The sequence below is a fragment of the Trichosurus vulpecula genome, chromosome 3, assembly GCF_011100635.1.
Source record: "Trichosurus vulpecula isolate mTriVul1 chromosome 3, mTriVul1.pri, whole genome shotgun sequence".
Classification (NCBI taxonomy): domain Eukaryota; kingdom Metazoa; phylum Chordata; class Mammalia; order Diprotodontia; family Phalangeridae; genus Trichosurus; species Trichosurus vulpecula.
The window spans coordinates 397,594,872-397,613,825 of NC_050575.1; the positions used below are offsets into that span (position 1 = coordinate 397,594,872).

The window sequence follows — 18,954 nt, forward strand, 5'->3', positions numbered from 1 at the left end:
GTTTTCTTACTAATCAGAAAATGTATTTCATTAGGCCCCTTAATTTTTAATATTCGTATTTCTGAGAAGACTTTGAAGATAGAAATGACTGGAGGCCAAACCTTTACCAATAAAATCATTAATATGGTAGATGAATCTGTGGCATTGTGAGTAAAGTAAGTAAAATTTGAAGGTTAGTTTCGCATTTTTATTAATTTGGGTATCCTTAAGTAAATGCTTTTAGAATAAGGGAAAGTCAGAGCTTCATTTACAAATATTATAGCTTGACTTAGTGAGAAATGCGTTGGCTCTAGAAAGAATAACACTCATCGCTGAAGCCAGGAAAGCTCTAATTTTATTTTACATTCTTGCAAATGGGTAGCCCCCTAAGGGAGCACACTTGAAGACAAATATAAGTCTATTTATTCCCTGTTCCCCATTCGGATTTCCCTCCCCTGGTCCCCACTGGCTGGATACAACTTCTTGAACTACCTATTCCATGTTTTTCTCCTAGATGTGTCTCTTCCCCCCCTCCATGCAATCCATGTGCATTCAGATTAGCTTGCTCCAACTTGGGGGTGGGGGTGGATTAATATTAAACAGTCTGTTAAGCACGTGTACAAGCTTCTGACCTTCTACCTGGACAAAGACCTGGTTCTATCAAGTCACAGCTCTGGTTGGAACTATTTAGATCTGGTTATCTTTCCTAAAAAGCTAGGACTGTGTACGTGGCACTCTTTTGGAAACAAAACTCCTTTTTTTGTTTCTCACAACTTTCAGATTTTGGATTTTTCTATCAGGATTAATTATAGCATATTCAGAACAGGAGTATGAGAGCAACTTGGTCTGTCAGTGCTGGATCATAGAACTACTCTTGAAAGATAGTTTTGATTTCACTGAAGATTTTTAATGCCCCACATTGGGAGAAACATTTTCATAACTGTACACTGATGTGATGTAAATTACGATTACTGACATCCTAATTATCAGCGGGGTTGTGAATGAAACAGATGTGGAACTATGGTCTTTTATTTGTAATGGACCTTAGGTGTCAACAACTCAATGTTGTTAATGATGGTAAAGGAAAATAAAGTTCCATACAGGAGATGAGTTGCTGAGGTCTTCCAACCCAGGAGCCAGTGCTCTTTGCGCTCCACCACACTACCTGGGAAAATGTTTGGAGAAAATACTTTTCTGATGACCTGGATTAAGAATACAAAGCCCTTCCTAACCTTCTCTTATCCCTCCCTATCCCCTATCGTTCTCCTACCTTTCCAGTACTGATCCATCAAATACTTCATCTCTAACTGTCCTCATGCTTGGAATACTCTCCCCCCCTCCACCCTGCCCACTGATCTCCCTGGATTACTTTAAGTCCCGACTAAAATCCCACCTGTGAAGGTGGAAGCCTTCACAAACCCCTCTTAATTCTAGTGCTTTCCTACTGTTAAGTATTACTGTTTAGCCTGTATACAGCTTGCTTTGTATAGTTTTGTTTGCATGTTGTCTCCCCAGTAGATTGTGAGCTCCTTAAAGGCAGGGTCTGCCTTTTGCCTCTTTTTGTATGTATAGTGCTTGCATAGTGCTAGTGCATTCCTGGATATTATGATTAGGCACATAACAAATAAGTGGTAGAATAGGAATTAGAATTGAGAGTTACAGAACTAAACCAATGGGCTGCTCTCATCACCACTTTCCTTTTCTTGTTCCCTATATTTGCACAGCAGGAATCAGGCTCGAAAAAATATTTGCTTTTATACCACATCATGACTTGGAGCAGACCTTGGGTTCTGAAAGCTTATGCCAGGCGAACAAATAGCTGATAAAATGTATCATGATTGAAAAGCTTCAGGTGTGGGCCTGGCCGTGGATAAGCCCAAAGCTAGAGAGGTTGTTCTCTAGCCTCAGTAGAGAAGGGTGGTCACCAGGTCTTGAATTTTTTTTTGGCCGCAGCAACTCATGAAACTATTAAGAAATTAGTGAAGGAAAGAGTTTGTTGTGTATCCACTAACACTCTCCTTTGCTGTGGAACTTTTTTGTGCCCTTGACTCCATAGGCAGTCTGGTGAAGCCGATGGGCCACTTCCTTGGGCAGCCAGGTGATGTAGGGTAGGTAGAGGGCTCGGCCTGGAGTCAAGAACACTCATCTTCTTGAGTTCAAATCCAGCCTCAGACACTAGCTGTGTGACCCTGACAAGTCACTTAGCCCTGTCTGCCTTAGTTTGTAGAGAAGGAAATGGCAAACCACTCCAGTATCTTTGCCAAGAAAACCTTTACCAGATAGTAATACCAAATAGCCTCAGAGTCGGAGGTGACTTAAATGACAAACAACATGGACCTCTTCTCAGAATACAGTTTTTAAATGTATCACATAAAATACATAGGAGTTCATAGGAAACCAATTATATTAAAATACATTTATCAAAATATTTTTTAAAAAACGAGTTTACACACCCTGGGTTGAGAACGCCTGCTCTAGTCAATGTGACGAAGGACAAAGAGCCCAAACTTGTCGTCTCAGGACCTGAATTTAAATCCTGGCTTTGACACTTAATGACCCTGGAGACCACAAACATAAAAAATCACATAACCTCTCTGAGTTCTGTTTTGTAATTGTATCTCTCAATCTTCTTCTTTCTCGGGGTCTCTGGCTTTGGGCACTGTTCACTCCGCTTTCCCTTTGAATACTTGCTGCTTTCATGACACAACTCTTTCTTTACTCTCCTTTCTGTCTTGACATTTACAACCTTATCACAGGGGGATGAGGAATGACCCCATTTTATAGATGAGTAAGTGAAAATAAGAAAGACCAATTTTAACTAATAGTTTTTGCCAAGAAAATACTAAGCTCAGTTGGTTTCTCTGCTGCCAAAGTGTTCAGAACCTTCTAAAATGGTGATGCCCTAAGGCAAAGTTTTTATGGTTCCCTTTAACACTGATATTGAGATATACAAAGAATATTGTTTCCATCTAAATGCATTAGAGTTTGCTTTCAAGATGTCTTATGTATGTGTATGTATTTGTGTGTACATGTATGTATATATGTGAAAATAGAGAGTATAAACAATCTGGGTGTCAAAATTTCACATTTTTGGCTTTGAAAACTTAGCAGAACTTTAGCAGAACAATCTAAAATTAACTTTCTGGGTGTGTTCCCAATTTTCCTTCTGCTTTCTTTTTTGAAGCTGAAAACAGAAGCTTTAAATTAACAGATTATTTCCCTCATCAACACAGAACAACTGTGGTCTTCTACCTCCTGCTGAAAAGATCATTCTTATCCTACTGCTCTGGTAGACTTTATTTAGCATAGGAGTTTAGGAAATTTAGGTGGGATACAAGCTAAGGACGCACATGGAAATGCTGTGGTTTGAAATGATTCATTCTATTTATTTAGACATCATTTAGGATGTCTGTGGCATTCCTTTTGAGTGACTTGTCTTAATTAAAAGCGATACTGGCTTTCAAATAGCAATATTCCTTCCATCCCTTAACTATTTTAGGCATAGAGTAAATATTCAGAAACCTTAAATCAAGTCTTGTTTCTTTTGGATTTGTGGTCAGGAAGACTCTGTGCAAATACCACTAGCTTAAATATTTATTAGCTAGATGACCCATGCAGATAATTTTCTTAGTTTTTTTTAGCTGTAGAATGGGGATAATAATACCTGTAGTATTTATCTCACTAGGGGTTTTTTAAAGATCAAATTAGATAGTTTTAAGATGTTTTGCAAACCTTAAAGATACACCCATGCTTCCAGGCACATACTCCACCATGACAGAGCTAACATTAGTCTAACGCCTTTGATTACTAGAGATGTTCTCACCTGATAAAGCTATCAGGACTTTAGTATTTTGTCAGTTAAGTGGATGTGGTAGTTGAACTTTTACAAACCTTAATATAAATGTCAGTTCTCACTCGACACTAGATTTCTTATTACCTCTCAATTCAAAACAGTTAAGTTGGTGACATTTTTCAAATACTGCTGTAATTTTTAGCATTTTAAAACTTTGTAAATAAAAATCATAGCAAAGTTAAATTTTGGAAGTATAGTAACTAAATATGTAGAACCTTTACTTCTCTTCTTTCCAAGCTTGTATCCCTTTTTGCATTACTTTATGTTTGCTGGCAATGCCAGATTGCATGGATCCCTGTGCTTGTCTTTTTTGGCCTTGGCATTATAGCCAGGATGGGTGACGTCCAAGATTTGCCTTCTCAAAGTTAGTCTACTTTTGGCTAATTTAGTGGTAGGCATATATTGATTTCCACCTGTGGGCAAAAAACCTTTCCCAAGTGAAATTTAGAATCTTAATCTTAAAACAACAAAACCCTGGACCTGTTTATTTAGCATGCCTGCAGCTGAACTATTTGGTTTACCAGGAATCTTGGGACCTTGCAAAGCATATGGATAGGCAAAACTAAGACTGTCTGACCTTTCGGTGTTTACACAATACCGGAAATTTAAATAAATTCAGATGTGGCACCTGAGTCAGAATTGGCAGTAAATTGATTCTTTCTATAAAGAAGTATATCTGTACTTATCTGTGCTAAGATCATTTGCTGAAAGAGTAATTTTTAACTCTGTCCTTTCCTGAGAATATCCTTTTTTTTTTTTTTGCTGAATTTTGCTGAATAATTTCAAACTCAGGATATTTTGCATATGCCAAGAATGTTCATGTCTGCCAACCTGATTGAGTTGAAGCAAGTAATCCAAACCTCCCCCCCCCCCCTTTTTTTTTGGTGGTCAGGGCTTTGACTGAATGTCGTTTCCATACACATTGGACATCGTGGTGGTAATTGCTTTTGAAATATCTGTAACTCTTCTAATGGTAATGATAATTCTTTTCTCCCTAGTTGGGTTTTTTTTTAATTGTCCTGCTTTGGGTACTTTGCTGTTGATCAATATCCTTTCTAGACTATGATGGTGAAATCTGAACAGTATGTCACAAGAAGTCTTGGAAGGTTAATGGATCCTTAGCTTAGTAACTTTTTTTGGTGGCCACAACACAGTGTTAATTCATATCAATTATTCAGTCTTTTGAGACCTGGAGGTGTTTTTTCAGATCTTCTGCTGTCTAGTAATGCTTTCCCCCATCTTGTACTGGTAAAGTTGAATTTTTGGTATCCAAATGTGCCCTGATTGAATTTCATCTTATTAGATTCAGCCCCATGCTGTAGTGTCAACCTTCTTTTGTGTCCTGGCTGTCATCATTCTGTTAGTTGTCCTTCTCAGCGTTGTATCATCCACATATTTGATAGCCAGGCTGTTTACATAAGTCCAAGCACAGATCCTTGAGGTTCTTTGGTCGGTCAACAAGCATTTGTAAAGGACCAGACACAGTGCTCAGCACTCTCTAGAGACCTTCAGCTACATTAACATTGAGTGTAAACATAAAACAGTTCTTAATCCACCTAATTGTGTTACTGCTTGATCCACATCTTTCCAGCTTCTCTCCGAAGACAGTATGAAATACATTATCAAAAGCTGCTAAAGTGTAGCCATGGCATTTACCTCTCTGAGGCCAGGAGAAGCTATGTGATTTCTCCAGTGTCACACAGGTAGCAAAGATTTTATCCCGGCTCATCTGTCTCCAAATTCAGTGTTTTGTTTCGTTTAACCGTGCCATCTCCAAAAACAAAACCGTTACTATTGTTACTCGATTGTGTCCAAATCTTTGTGATCGCATTTGGAGTTTTCTTGGCAAATATACTGGAGTGGTTGTGACATTTCCTTCTCCAGCTCATTTTACAGATGAGGAAATTGAAGCAGATAGGGTTAATTGACTTGCCCAGGGTCATACAATTTAGCATCTGAGGAAGATGAGTCTTACTGATTCCAACCACTGTGCTCTATCTGTTGTTCCACCTAGCTACCCCTATCTTTTTTTAACTTAAGTATGCTGCTTTCAAAAACAAGTTCTTGTCCTGCCCCCCCCCCCAAAAAAAAAAACAGACCAAAAAACCCCAAAACATTACTCAGTTACAAGTTACACATTACTTTAAGGTATACAAAGTACCTTCCTCCCTACAAGGCTGACTCATACATGGGCACATATCTAACATTTCCTTCAAATGCATTAGTACCCTATCCACTATGCCACACTGACTCCTCAGCTATCATATGAGTGTGTATGTGTGATGACCAATTCTGTTAGTGTGAAATGCACTGTTTCCATTATAATAGAATTATGATACATTTGCAATTAGTAGCAGCATCCTCACAGTTCAGAAAAATTTTTGAGATTTGCTTTTAGGCTTTTTTGATAATTCCATCAAATACATGGGTGAAAATACACCAGTTTTCAGGTGACAACGTTTAGTTGAATTCAGCAGGCAGTTGTTAAGTACCTTTTAATCAGACACTGTACTAGGCATTGGAAATATAGAAATTTAAAAGTAAATCCAAAATCAGGCATCTAGGTGGTGCAGTGGATAGAACACTGGGCCGAGTTCAAATCCAGTCTCAGACACTTACTGTCTGTGCGACCCTGGCCAAACCCTTTTTGACTGGGTTTTTTCTGCAGAATGATCTGGAGAAGGAAATGGCAGACCACTCCAGTGTCTTTGCTAAGAAAACCTCAATTGGGGTCATGGAGAGTTGGACACTGCTGAAAAACTCCTGAACAACAACAACAAAATCCAAAATAATATTCAGTGTGGGAAAGTAGGTGGGAAGGGAGGGAGGGGACAGTTTAGAAAAGGCTGTATTGTACTAGGAAGTGGCCCTTGAGGTGGTAGCTGAAGAAAGGTAAGAAATTGGAGAAACAGGTGAGGAAGGAAAGCATCTAGAGCTATGCAGTGGCCAGCATCTCTGGCTCTGACCCCACAAATCAGAAGCTCTTTGGCTTGTCATGCCCTGCCCAATTCTCTCCAGAAAATTAAATCTCAATATAACTTGTTCTCTTCATTGGGTAAACAATCTGATAACTCGTCCCACTATATAATAACTGACATTTATATACAGTCCCATTTGAGGCTTATAGTCTTCCAAGGCGGAGGGGTGTTATACAGGTGTTATCCCCATTTTTTCAGATGAGCGTACTGATGCTCCAAGGCCTAACGTGACTTAAGGTGCAAAAGTGAATTTCAGTTGTTAGTGTTAGAAGCAGGATTCAAAATCAAATCTGGCCTCTGAGGCCAACTTTGGATTTTTACCCAAGGTCAGGCTGCCTATTTTATTAGAATAGCTAATTTTGATATTTGATTCTTTGTGCCATATACATAGAATGATAAATTATATTAATTGTCAATATTTTTATTTGGGTTGTAGTATGCTATATTTCCCCAATATGGATGTTATTTAGATTGTGAAAAAAAGGTGAGATAGCAAAGAAAACTAGCTCATTTTTTCAGAACTGGCCTCTTCTTCCTGCATTCATGTCATGTGTTCTTAGTTTGAGTCAACACAAATTTACTTTTTTATATATTTTATTATTTAATATTTTTAGTTTTCAACATTGAATTCAACAGGATTTTGAGTTACAAATTTTCTCCCCATTTTTGCCCTCCCGCCCACCCCAAGATGGCATATATTCTGATTGCCCTTTTCCCCAGTCTGCCCTCCCTTCTGTCACCCCACTCCCCCCCGCCCCATCTCCTTTCCCCTTAATTTCTTGTAGGGCAAGATAGATTTCTATACCCCATTGCCTGTATATCTTATTTCGCAGTTGCATGTAAAAAACTTTTTTTTTTTGAACATTTGTTTTAGAACTTTGAGTTCCAAATTCTCTCTCCTCTTCCCTCCCCACCCACCCTCCTTGAGAAGGCAAGCAATTCAACATAGGCCACACATATATCATTATGTAAAACACTTCCATAATAGTCGTGTTGTGAAAGATTGTATTTCTCTCCATCCTATCCTGTCCCCCTTTATTCAGTTTTCTCCCTTGACCCTGTCCCTTTGCAAAAGTGTTTGCTTTTGATTACCTCCTCCCCCATTCTTCCCTCCCTTCTGTCATCTCCCCCCTCTTATCCTCTTCCCCCCTATTTTCCTGTAGGGTAAGATACTGAATTGAGTGTGTTATTCCCTCCCTAAGTCAAATCCAAGGATAGCAAGATTCGCTCATTCTCTTTCACCTGCCACTTCTTCCCTTCCATTACAACAGCTTTTTCTTGCCACTTTTATGTGAGATAATTTCCCCCTTCTATCTCTTCCTTTCTCCTTCTCCCAATATATTCCTCTCACCCCTTAATTTTATTTTTTTTTAAGATATCATCCCTTCATATTCAACTCACCCTGTCCCTTCTGTCTATATATATGTATATGCCCTTCAACTACCCTAATACTGAGAAAGGTTTCATGAGTTACAAATAATCATCTTTCCATGTAGTAATGTAAACACAACGGTTCAACTTTAGTAAGTACCTTATGATTTCTCTTTCCTGTTTACCTTTTCATGCTTCTCTTGATTCTTGTATTTGAAAGTCAGATTTTCTATTCAGCTCTGCTCTTTTCATTGAGAATGCTTGAAAGTCCTTGATCTTATTGAAAGTCAATGTTTTGCCTTGGAGTATTATACTCAGTTTTGCTGGGTAGGTCATTCTTGGTTTCAATCCTAGCTCCTTTGACCTCTGGAATATATATATTCCAAGCCCTTCAGTCCTTTAATGTAGAAGCTGCTATATCTTGTGTTATCCTGATTGTGTTTCCACAATACTCAAATTGTTTCTTTCTGGCCGCTTACAGTATTTTCTCTTTGACCTAGGAACTCTGGAATTTGGCTACAATATTCCTAGGAGTTTCTTTTTGGGATCTTTTTCAAGAGGCAATTGGTGGATTCTTTCAATTTCTGTTTTACCCTCTGGTTCTAGAATATTAGGGCAGTTTTCCTTGATATTTTCTTGAGAGATGATGTCTAGGCTCTTTTTTTGATCATGGCTTTCAGGTGGTCCAATAATTTTTAAATTCTCTCTCCTGGATCTATTCTCCAGGTCAGTGGTTTTTCCAATGAGATATTTCACATTGTCTTCTATCTTTTCATTATTTTGGTCCTGTTTTATTATTTCTTGATTCCTCATAAAGTCTCTAGCTTCTACTTTCTCGATTCTAAATTGGGGGGGGCAGGGCAATTGGGGTTAAGTGACTTGCCCAAGGTCACACAGCTAGTACATGTGTCAAGTGTCTGAGGCCGGATTTGAACTCAGGTCCTCCTGACTCCAGGGCTGGTGCTCTACTCACTGTGCCACCTAGCTGCCCCTCGATTCTAATTTTTAAGGTAGTATTTTCTAAAGTGGTCTTTCGGGCCTCCTTTTCCATTTGGCTAATTTTGCCTTTTAAGGCATTCTTCTCATTGACTTTTTGGGGCCCTTTTGCCATTTGGGTTAGTCTATTTTTTAAGGTATTATTTTCTTCGTTATTTTTTGGGTCTCCTTTAGCAAGTCACTGACTTGTTTTTCATGGTTTTCTCGCATCCTTCTCATTTCTCTTCCCAATTTTTCCTCTACTTCTCTAACTTGCTTTTCCAAATCCTTTTTGAGCTCTCCGTGGCCTGCGACCAATTCATATTTTTCTTGAAGGCTTTTGATGTAGGCTCTTTGACTTTGTTGACTTCTGGCTGTATCTGTCACCAAAAAAAAAAGATTCTATAGTCTGAGTCCTTTTACACTGCTTGCTCATATTCCCAGCAAATTACTTGACTTTTGAACTTTTGGTCAGGGTATGACTGCTCTCAAAGTGGAGAGTGCTTTGTCCCAAGCTTCAGGGGTTTTGTGCTGCTGTTTTCAGAGCTACTTCTCTTCTGAGGTGGTATGATATTCCTCTCCTGGCCTGTGCTCCGGTCTGTGAGTGCAAGCACTCCTTTCTGCCATGTAACTCCCAGGCAGACTCCCTCTCCACAGCCACCGCAAGCTCTGCCACACCAGCACTCCTCCCCACCAAGAACCGCCAACCAGGACTGGGACCCAGATCCAAGCAGGGAAAAGCAAGAGAACCTTGTCTCTGTGCCAGCAAAGAGCTCCCTGTACTCCCGCTCTGATCTGCCACTTGATTTCTCCCACTGTGTGGGCCAACTGCTGCTGGAGCCCTGGAAGCAGCTGCCTGAGCTTCCAGCTGCTGCTAACACACCACCTCCTATGCCTCTGAGGCTGGGACCTGACCACGTCCTTCCCTCACCCAGATCCAGCAGTTTTCCCACTGACCTGCTCTGTTGTTTTTGGTGTTTGTCGGTTGAGAAGTTTGGAAACTACTACAGCTCAGTGATTCAGGGCCCTGAAGCCTGCTCTGCCCGGTCTACTCCAGCCTGACCTGCCCTGGCATGGCCCATGCTGGGCTGCACTCCACCCCCAGCATGGTGCGATAGACCCTTCCCAGCAACCATCCAGGCTGCCTTGGGCTGGAGACTTGTTTCTCTCTGTTGTTTCGTGGGTTCTATAGCTCTAGAATTTGTTTAGAGTCATTTTTTACAGGTGTTTGGAGGGGTTTGGAGGAGCGCTTATGCGAGTCCCTGTTTTCAAGCCGCCATCTTGGCTCTGTCCCCTTCAACACGAATTTACTAAACACTTAATGTGTGCCAGGCACTGAGGCTATGAAGAGGAAGAGGACAATAGCCTCTTCCTTCAAAGAGCTCATATTTTATTGGTTGGTTCTACTCTTACACAAATAAAAATGAGAAATGACTGAATCTTGGTCTTCTTCTGACCATTGATTCTAAGTAATGTTCTGGGGAAACCTGTTGTGTTTTCTCCTGCACACCCTGTAGGCTCAGTTGGTATTGGTATCCTCAAGCTGATAGACTTTCTCAACCAGAAAAAGAACCTTTCTGCTAATCCCCTGTCTAAATAATTTATACTGCGTTAGATTTTTGTAGTTGAAGGGCATTGAAAAAGTGTTACACCTTAAATAAAGATGCAATACAAGGTGATCTGGGCTCCAAAGGAAGGAGCCGCCTCACTGTCTTGCCCTGAAAGCACTTTAGACTTTAAGTACCTTAGGATGAACAAACTAGGATTTCTTTATCTAGGCAAAGAAGTTTTAAAAAAATACCAGCTGCATAAATCCCCCACCCCCACCCTCCATGCCTGGGATGCCAGGTGTGTGAAGCTAAAGCTAAAGAATCACACAGAAGTAATCTTGAGCGATTTGGAGCATTTCTGGGATAAGCACACTTGTGCTTACCCATCAGATTGCATTTATAATGTTAGGAGACAGTGTGATACAACCCAAGGAATCCTCTCTCTGGAATTGGAAGAGGTGCCATCTCTGATACATCATAGTATCACAAGGTCACAGAGTTAGAGCTTGCAAGGAACGTTGGAGGTCACCAGGTTCAGCCCTCTGATTTTACAGATGAAGACACTGTGGCCCAGAGAAAGTGTCAGAACTTGAACCCAAATCTCTGACTTCGAAGTTAGTTCTCTTTGCACTATACCACACTAGCTACAGGTCTTTCAGCAAGTCACAAGCTCCCTGGCCCTCAGTTTCTTCAGCTGTAAAATGTGTTGGAGTAAGTGGCATTAGAGGTCCCTTTAACTATAGATTTGTGATCCTATGTTCCTTCTCATTAATGATTGATCCAACTTTCCTTCCTTCCTATCTTCCTTCAGCAAGGGGAACAGTCTCACAGTTACTTTTAGTCAAAATGTGGCCTCTGGGGACAAACAACAGAAATAATCATGATGAATCCAAAATGAATAGTAGGAGGATTTCAGTTTGGAGGATTGATATTCTGTTTTGACTTGCCGATGGGGAAATAAGAGGAGTTTTGCTGGGATAAAAAGGTTATATTTTTTATCAGCTGTCTCATACTTTATTTGGTGTTTCCTTTTCTTGCCTCTTTGGCGTTAAGAAATGACTTAATTATTTCAGTGGGAGCATACTGTACTCCTAATGAATAAACTCCTAGGAGTGGGAGGATTCATATTACTAATACTTTTATTATGTCAGCTTTATATTTGTACTTAGAAATTCACTGTCACAATCTTTGAATTTTTTAAAGCACAATATAGCATGATACAGTTGAAAATTTGTAGTTAATTTATCCCTTGGGTGATTTATAAATGAAGTCTGTTATCATCTAATTTACTTTAATGTCACTTAGAAAAATGAACCTGTTATTTTTAAGGAGTTGAGGGTTCACCAAGAGGGATTGCTAAACTTTGCTTATTGATTCTGCAGTAGTAGATACTGTAGATACCACAAACAAATAACAATAGAACTTGAGTTTGGACCACTTAGGCAAAACTCTCTTTCTAGATTCATTAGTATGTTGACCTTAGGGAAATTACAGTCAGTGTTCTCCTTAGCTGCTAGGATGGTTGGTTTGATTGAGGGCATTTAGAGTGCTTTTCAGTTATATCATTCTAAAACATATTCAAACCCAAGACTCTCCTGACTCAAAGTCTAGAACTCCTTCGACTCAACCATGCTGAAATAATGCCAACAAAGTAACAGAAATCAAAATAATGTCCCCAAATCACCGGCATTTCTATATAGCAATAATAAAATTTAGAAAAAAATGATAGAAAAAGAAATGCATGATTTTAAGGAAGACTATTCCTGTGCTTTCTCTAGTGTTTTAAATAGGAATGGATGTATTTTGTCGAAACCTTTTTTGCATCTATTGAGATAATCATATGGTTTCTGCTAGTTTTGTTGCTTATATGATCGATTATGCTGATTGTTTTCCTATTATTGAACCAGCCTCGCGTTCCTGGAATAAATCCTACCTGGTTGTAGGATTTATTCTCCTGATAAATTGCTGCAGTCTTTTTGCTAATATTTTATTTAAAATTTTTGCATCAGTGTTCCTTAGAGAAATTGATCTATAATTTTCTTTCTCTGTTTTGACTCTTCCTGGTTTAGGTGTTAGTACCATATTTGTGTCATAAAAAGAATTTGGTAGGACTCCACCTATTTTCCCAAATAGTCTATAAAGTATGGGCATTAATTGTTCTTTAAATGTTTGATAGAATTCACATGTAAAACCATTTGGCCCTGGAGATTTTTTCCTAGGGAGTTCATTGATGGTTTGCTCAACTTCTTTTTCTGAGATGGGGTTATTTAGGCATTTTACTTCCTCTTCTGTTACCCTAGGCAATTTATATTTTTGTAAATATTCATCCATTTCCCTCAAGTTGTCACATTGATGGGCATACAGTTGGGCAGAATAATTCCTAATTATTGTTTTAATTTCCTCTTCATTGGAGGTGAATTCACCCTTTTCATTTTTGATACAGGTAGTTTGATTTTCTTCTTCCTTTTTTTTTAAATCAAATTAACCAAAGGTTTATCATTTTCTTGGTTTTTTCATAAAACCAGCTCTTAGTTTTATTTATTAATTTAATAGTTTTCTTGATTTCAATTTTATTAATCTCTTGTTTGGTTTTCAGTATTTCTAACTTGGTATTTAATTGAGGATTTTCAATTTGTTCTTTTTCTGGCTTTTTCAGTTGCATGACCAATTCATTGATCTCCTTTTTTTTCTCTTTTATTCATGTAAGCAATTAGAGATATAAAACTTCCCCTAAGAACTGCTTTTGCTGTGTCCCATACGTTTTGGTATGTTGTCTCATTGTCATTCTCTTGAATGCAGTTAGTAATTGGTTCTATTATTTGTTTTTTGACCTGTTCATTCTTTAGGGTCAGATTATTTAGTTTCCAATTAATTTTTAGTTTATCTTTCCATGGTCCTTTATTACAAATAAGTTTAATTGCATCATGATCTAAAAAGGATGCATTGGCTATTTCTGCCTTTCTGCACTGCATTGTGAGATTTTTATGCCCTAGTACATGGTCAGTTTTTGAGTATGTGCCATGTGCCACTGAGAAAAAGGTATATTCCTTTTTATCCCCATTCAGTTTTCTCCAGAGGTCTATCATATCTACCTTTTCTAAAATTATATTCACCTCCTTAACTTCTTTCTTGTTTATTTTGAGGTTAGATTTATCAAGTTCAGAAAGGGGAAGGTTGAGCTCCCCCACTAGTATAGTTTTGCTGTCTGTTTCTTCCTGTAACTCCCTTAACATCTCCTCTAAGAATTTGTATGCTGTACCACTTGGTACATATGTGTTAAGTAATGATATTGCTTCATTGTCTATGGTGCTTTTTAGCAGGATATAGTGTCCTTCTTATCTCTTTTAATTAGATCTAGCTTTGCTTTTGCTTTGTCTGAGATGAGGATTGCAACCCCTGCTTTGTTTACTTTAGCTGAAGCACAGTATATTCTGCTCCAGCCTTTTACCTTTACCCTGTGTGTGTCCCCCTGTTTCAAATGTGTTTCTTATAAACAACATATTGTAGGATTATGGTTTTTAATCCATTCTACTGTCTGCCTCTGTTTTATGGGAAAGTTCATTCCGTTCACATTCACATTTATGATTACTATCTGTGTCATTTTCTTCATCCCATTTCCCCCCCCCCACTTATGCCCTTATTTCTCCCTTCTCCCTTCCACTCCTCAGAAGAGTTTTGCTTTTGACCACCATGTTCCTCAATTTTGCCCCCCAATGACACCCCTCCCTTATCTTACCCTTTTCCCTTTGCTACTCCTTCCCTCCCTTATATCAACCCCCACCTTTTCTTTCCCCTTTCCCCTCCTACTTCCTGTAGGACAGATTTGATTTCTATATTTATTCAGAGTATGTTATTCCCTCCTTGAACCAAATCCGATGAGAGTAAAACTCAAACATTGCTTTTCTCCCTCCCTTCTTTCCTTCTATGTTTTTGTGCCTCTTCATGTGACATAATTTACTCTTTTCTACCTCCTCCTTACCTCTTCTCCCAGAACAATCCCTTTGTACCCTTTAATTATGTTTTTTTATCATCACATCAATTACTTTATACCGATACCCTCAGTATATGTATATCCCTTTCAATTGTCATAATAACTACCATTCTCAAGATTTATATATATATATCAATGTAATGCTGCATAAGGATGTAAATAATTTTCCCTTACTGAATAACATAGTTTTCTTTTTCCTCCATTTACCTTTTTATATCTCTCTTGAGTTTTGTATTTGAAGATTAGATTTTCCATTGAGCTCTGGCCTTTTCATTAGGAAGGTCTGGAAGTCCCTTATTTCATTGAACATCCATCGCCTTGCCTGAAAATTTATGCTTAATTTTGCTGGGTAGTTGATGCTTGGTTGTAGTCCAAGCTCTTTTGTCTTTCAGAATATCATATTGCAATTCCTCCTTTCTTTTATTGTAGAAGTTGCAAGATCCTGTGTGATCCTGACTGTAGTTTCATGATATTTGAATTGTTTCTTTCTGGCTGCTTGCAGTATTTCCTCTTTGACCTGATAATTCACTGCACATAGTCACTTAGTAAATATTTGTAGATTCCTTGTCATTTAAGGGCATGAATTTTATCACAGATTAGGAAAGGAGGGAGGACAGGTGAACATAAAATCAGGTCCATGTTCCCCTTAGTATTTGAATTTTACTTGCTTCTCTTCCTGTTCTAAGCTCCAAAATAATCAAGACTCAGCACCAATTCTATTACGATAGAATAAGAAATAATCTGTCTGATAAAATGACTTCATCAAAGTCTCTGAGAAATGTGGCAGTCTGGGAGTGAGAACTCAGTACCAGCACCTAGTTTGGTGCTAAGATTTCTACCCTTCTTGCTAAATTGCTTTCTTGTCTTCAGATAACTTGATAATTAAAACTTGACAATCTAAGAGTCCGAGTTGGAAGAGACCTTACAAGCCTTCTAGTCCGATCTGTATCTGAATCAGCCACCCTTGTAATGTTTTCTTCCCTTAGACAGTTTGGACACCAAGTCCATCTGCATCTTAGTCTCTATAGCCTCTAGGTTAAAATCCAGTTCCTCTGTTTTGCCTTGTCAGCCTATAGCAGCATATACTCACGCTTCTCTGGGTTTTTGTGATTGCTATTGGTTCTCCTACCACCTTTCTGAGATTCAGCCATATGTTATAATCTCTAATTATAGCAGGCCATTAAGGTATTTCCTGGGCCTGCTTCTCTTCTTTCTTTACATTCTTTGGTTGATGAAAAACTCATCAGTTCCTATGGTTTTTAATGATCGTTTCAGTGCTGATGACTCCCAAATTTCCCTCTCTCTCATCTCCTTCCATAGTTCCAGTTTAGATAATTCCAGCTACTTATTGGTTATTTCAAACTCAGTGGCATATGTGTACCTCATTCTACGTGTCCAGAGCAGAACGAATTCCCCTGTTCCTCCCATATCCACCCCTTTTTGGGCAGCTAGGTGTCATAGCGTGTGGGACTTGTTATGAGAAGCAAATGAGATGATGTATAGCATTTTATAAATCTTAAAGTGCTATATAAATCCTGACTCTTATTAGAGAGTGTGATGATGTGGTGTGTAGAGCAGGCCCGCACAACCTGTGGCCCACAGGCAGCTTGTGGCACACCAAAAGATTTCTGGAGCTCCAAGAAAAATGTAGAGGAAAACATCTTTTATATGTAGAGGAAATCTTTTAATGGGCCACAAGTTGTGCAGGCCTAGTATAGAGTGTTGAACTTGGAGTCAGGAAAATCTTAGTTCAAATCGATCTTAGACACTTACCGGTTGTGTGACCCTAGTTAATCAGCTACGTGATTCAGTGGATGAAGCATTGGCCCTGGAGTCAGGAGGATCTGAGTTCAAATCCAGCCTCAGACACTTGCTAGCTATGTGGCCTGGGCAGATCACTTAACCCTGTTTGCCTCAGTTTCCTCATCTGTAAAATGAGTTAGAGAAGGAAATAGCAAAGACTCTAGTATCTTTGTCAAGAAAACCCCAAGTGGGGTCGTGGAAATTTGGACACAACCGAAACAATTCAACAAGTCGTGTGATCCTGTCAAGTCTCTGCCTCAGTTTTCCTCATCTGCAAAATGGAGGTGGTGATGATGGCACCTGCCTCGCAGGGGTGTTGTGAGGAACAAATGACATAACCCGCTGATACTTTTCGACCTTAAATTGCTGTGTAAATACCCACTATTATTAGTTTTTCTGTTGAGGGTACCACTTTTTAACCATTTCCCCAAATTCATAAGCTTGGCCGTATCTTTGGTTGTAACTTGAATTCATATCACGTATTCAGCCAATTGCTCATGTTTGTGGAATAAATTTTTATTGATGTCTTTTGGTTTTAAATCATTTACATCTCCCACAGCATGTTTCCCAAAGAGTTATACCTTAAAATAAAAAATTTTAAAGTTTTTCCTCTCTCTCCTTTAGGGCCAAGCTTGTTCATTATATTACTTCCCCACATTCATTTTTTGTTTTGCTGCTGTTATTGATTCCATTTCCATTGTTATACCAGCTTACCCCCAGCCCACCCCAGCCAGTGCTGGTGGTTTCCTACTGCCTACCTCTAGAAAGAAATAGAATTCTACACAGCCTGGCCCTAGCTGCTGGTCTAGCTTTATTGGGCGTGGCTCCTCCTCCCCTACAATGTGTTCTAGCCAAACTGGCCTTCTCTCCATCTCCCATCACTGTGCCCTTTCACCGATTATCCTGTGTCTCCCCTCCTTTCCTTGGCGTCACAGTCACACTTTTCCTTTGGGATGCAGCTCAAGCACCATCTTGTGATCAACCCAACAGCTAGTGTCTTTCCTCCAAATAAGCTTTGAATTTACTGATTCTGTTTGTTCTATATCTATTTGTATATAAATTTGTTGTCTCCCCTAGTAGAATACAGGCTTATTGCAAGGAAGGATTGTTTCCTTCTTTGTGCTCGTTATATCCCCAGCACCTAGCCCAGCATCGGGCAAACAGTTGGTACTTAGTAACAACAAATATTTGTTGATTGGTTGATTATAATCATTGAATATATTGTTTTCCTGGTTCTGCTTACATCACTTCACATTAGCTTGGCTAAATCTTCCCATTCTTCCATGTCTTCTAAGCTGCTTCCTTACTCTAATGGGATTTGATTTTTTTTTTCCATTTTCAGAGTAGCATTTGGATTTTTACAATCTGAACTAATGATATTTCTTAGGACATGGTGTGTCTGTATTTGATCCTGATATCTTAACTAAAGCCTACTAGTATTTATTTTGATGAATTCTGTTAGTATTCACATTGAATTACTATGGAAACCCAAAGGGAATTGGAACCGTGAATTATTGTGTTTAAGTCCTCTTAAAATTGTGAATAATTTAATGTACATTCTTTTCAAATTCCACTTTAGATAACACCCAGCAATTTAAACTTTGTCAAATCATATAGTTTCTGAAAAAGCTAATTCCAAATATGATTGTGTAGATTTTGTTTTTACAAAATGGATATATTCATGAAGGTGTCTACAGATGGAAATTTTTCTAGACTAGATAACATTTTAAATTCACCGAAGAAGCTTGCCATCTTTTTTTTTTAAATATGGATTTTCCTATGTTGAGAGTTAGCTTTAAATGAGTACATTTGTATTATGCCTGACCATCTTTCAGTTTTGAAATGTTGTGCAAGGAAACTACCTTCATCTCTGAAGCAATTATGTAGTTTGTCTGCCTCTCTCACACCGTCTCTGCGTATGGCTTGTGGCATCCTTTCCTTTTGGATGGTTTCCTCCACTCACATCAGCCTTGAGTTTTCTGAGTTGTAGATGTTGTTCCCTGCATTGAAGAACCTCTTTTTAAAAGCATAGTTGGAATATGTGGATTTTTATCTTTACACTTATTTTGACAGTGTTTTATATTTACATCTTTTTTTCTTATCCTGTTTTCTCTTCTAGCCTGACAATGAAATTTCATCAGACTGCAACCATGTAAGTATAGATTTCATGTATGTTTGTTTTGAGCTTTATGATTATACACATTGTAGGCTGGCTCCCTTGAGTTGTTCACTCGAAGCATTCTTAGTTACCTTAACAGAGGGCTGTGTTAAACTTTTTCCCCCCCTAGCTTTCTGAGTACACCTAGGCTTATTTTCAGGAATGTGGAAATGAAGAAAAGTGAGTATGTGAAGTTGACCATATGAGATCTTTTTTTTTTCTTTCTTTTTTTTACATATTACACTTGAATTTAAGTGGCATCTACAAAATAATTGTAATGTTGAATCATCATTGTA

General features: G+C 38.6%; 1 protein-coding gene across 1 annotated transcript in view; it reads left to right on the forward strand.

Annotated features, from left to right (window-relative positions):
• The window catches only part of GLG1 (golgi glycoprotein 1), a 161,232-nt gene that overhangs the window by 72,964 nt on the left and 69,314 nt on the right, over window positions 1-18,954 (forward strand). The window contains exon 2 of the mRNA XM_036751092.1: window positions 18,620-18,652. Coding sequence (XP_036606987.1) covers window positions 18,620-18,652 — 33 coding nt within the window. The remainder of the gene's footprint in view (window positions 1-18,619; window positions 18,653-18,954) is intronic.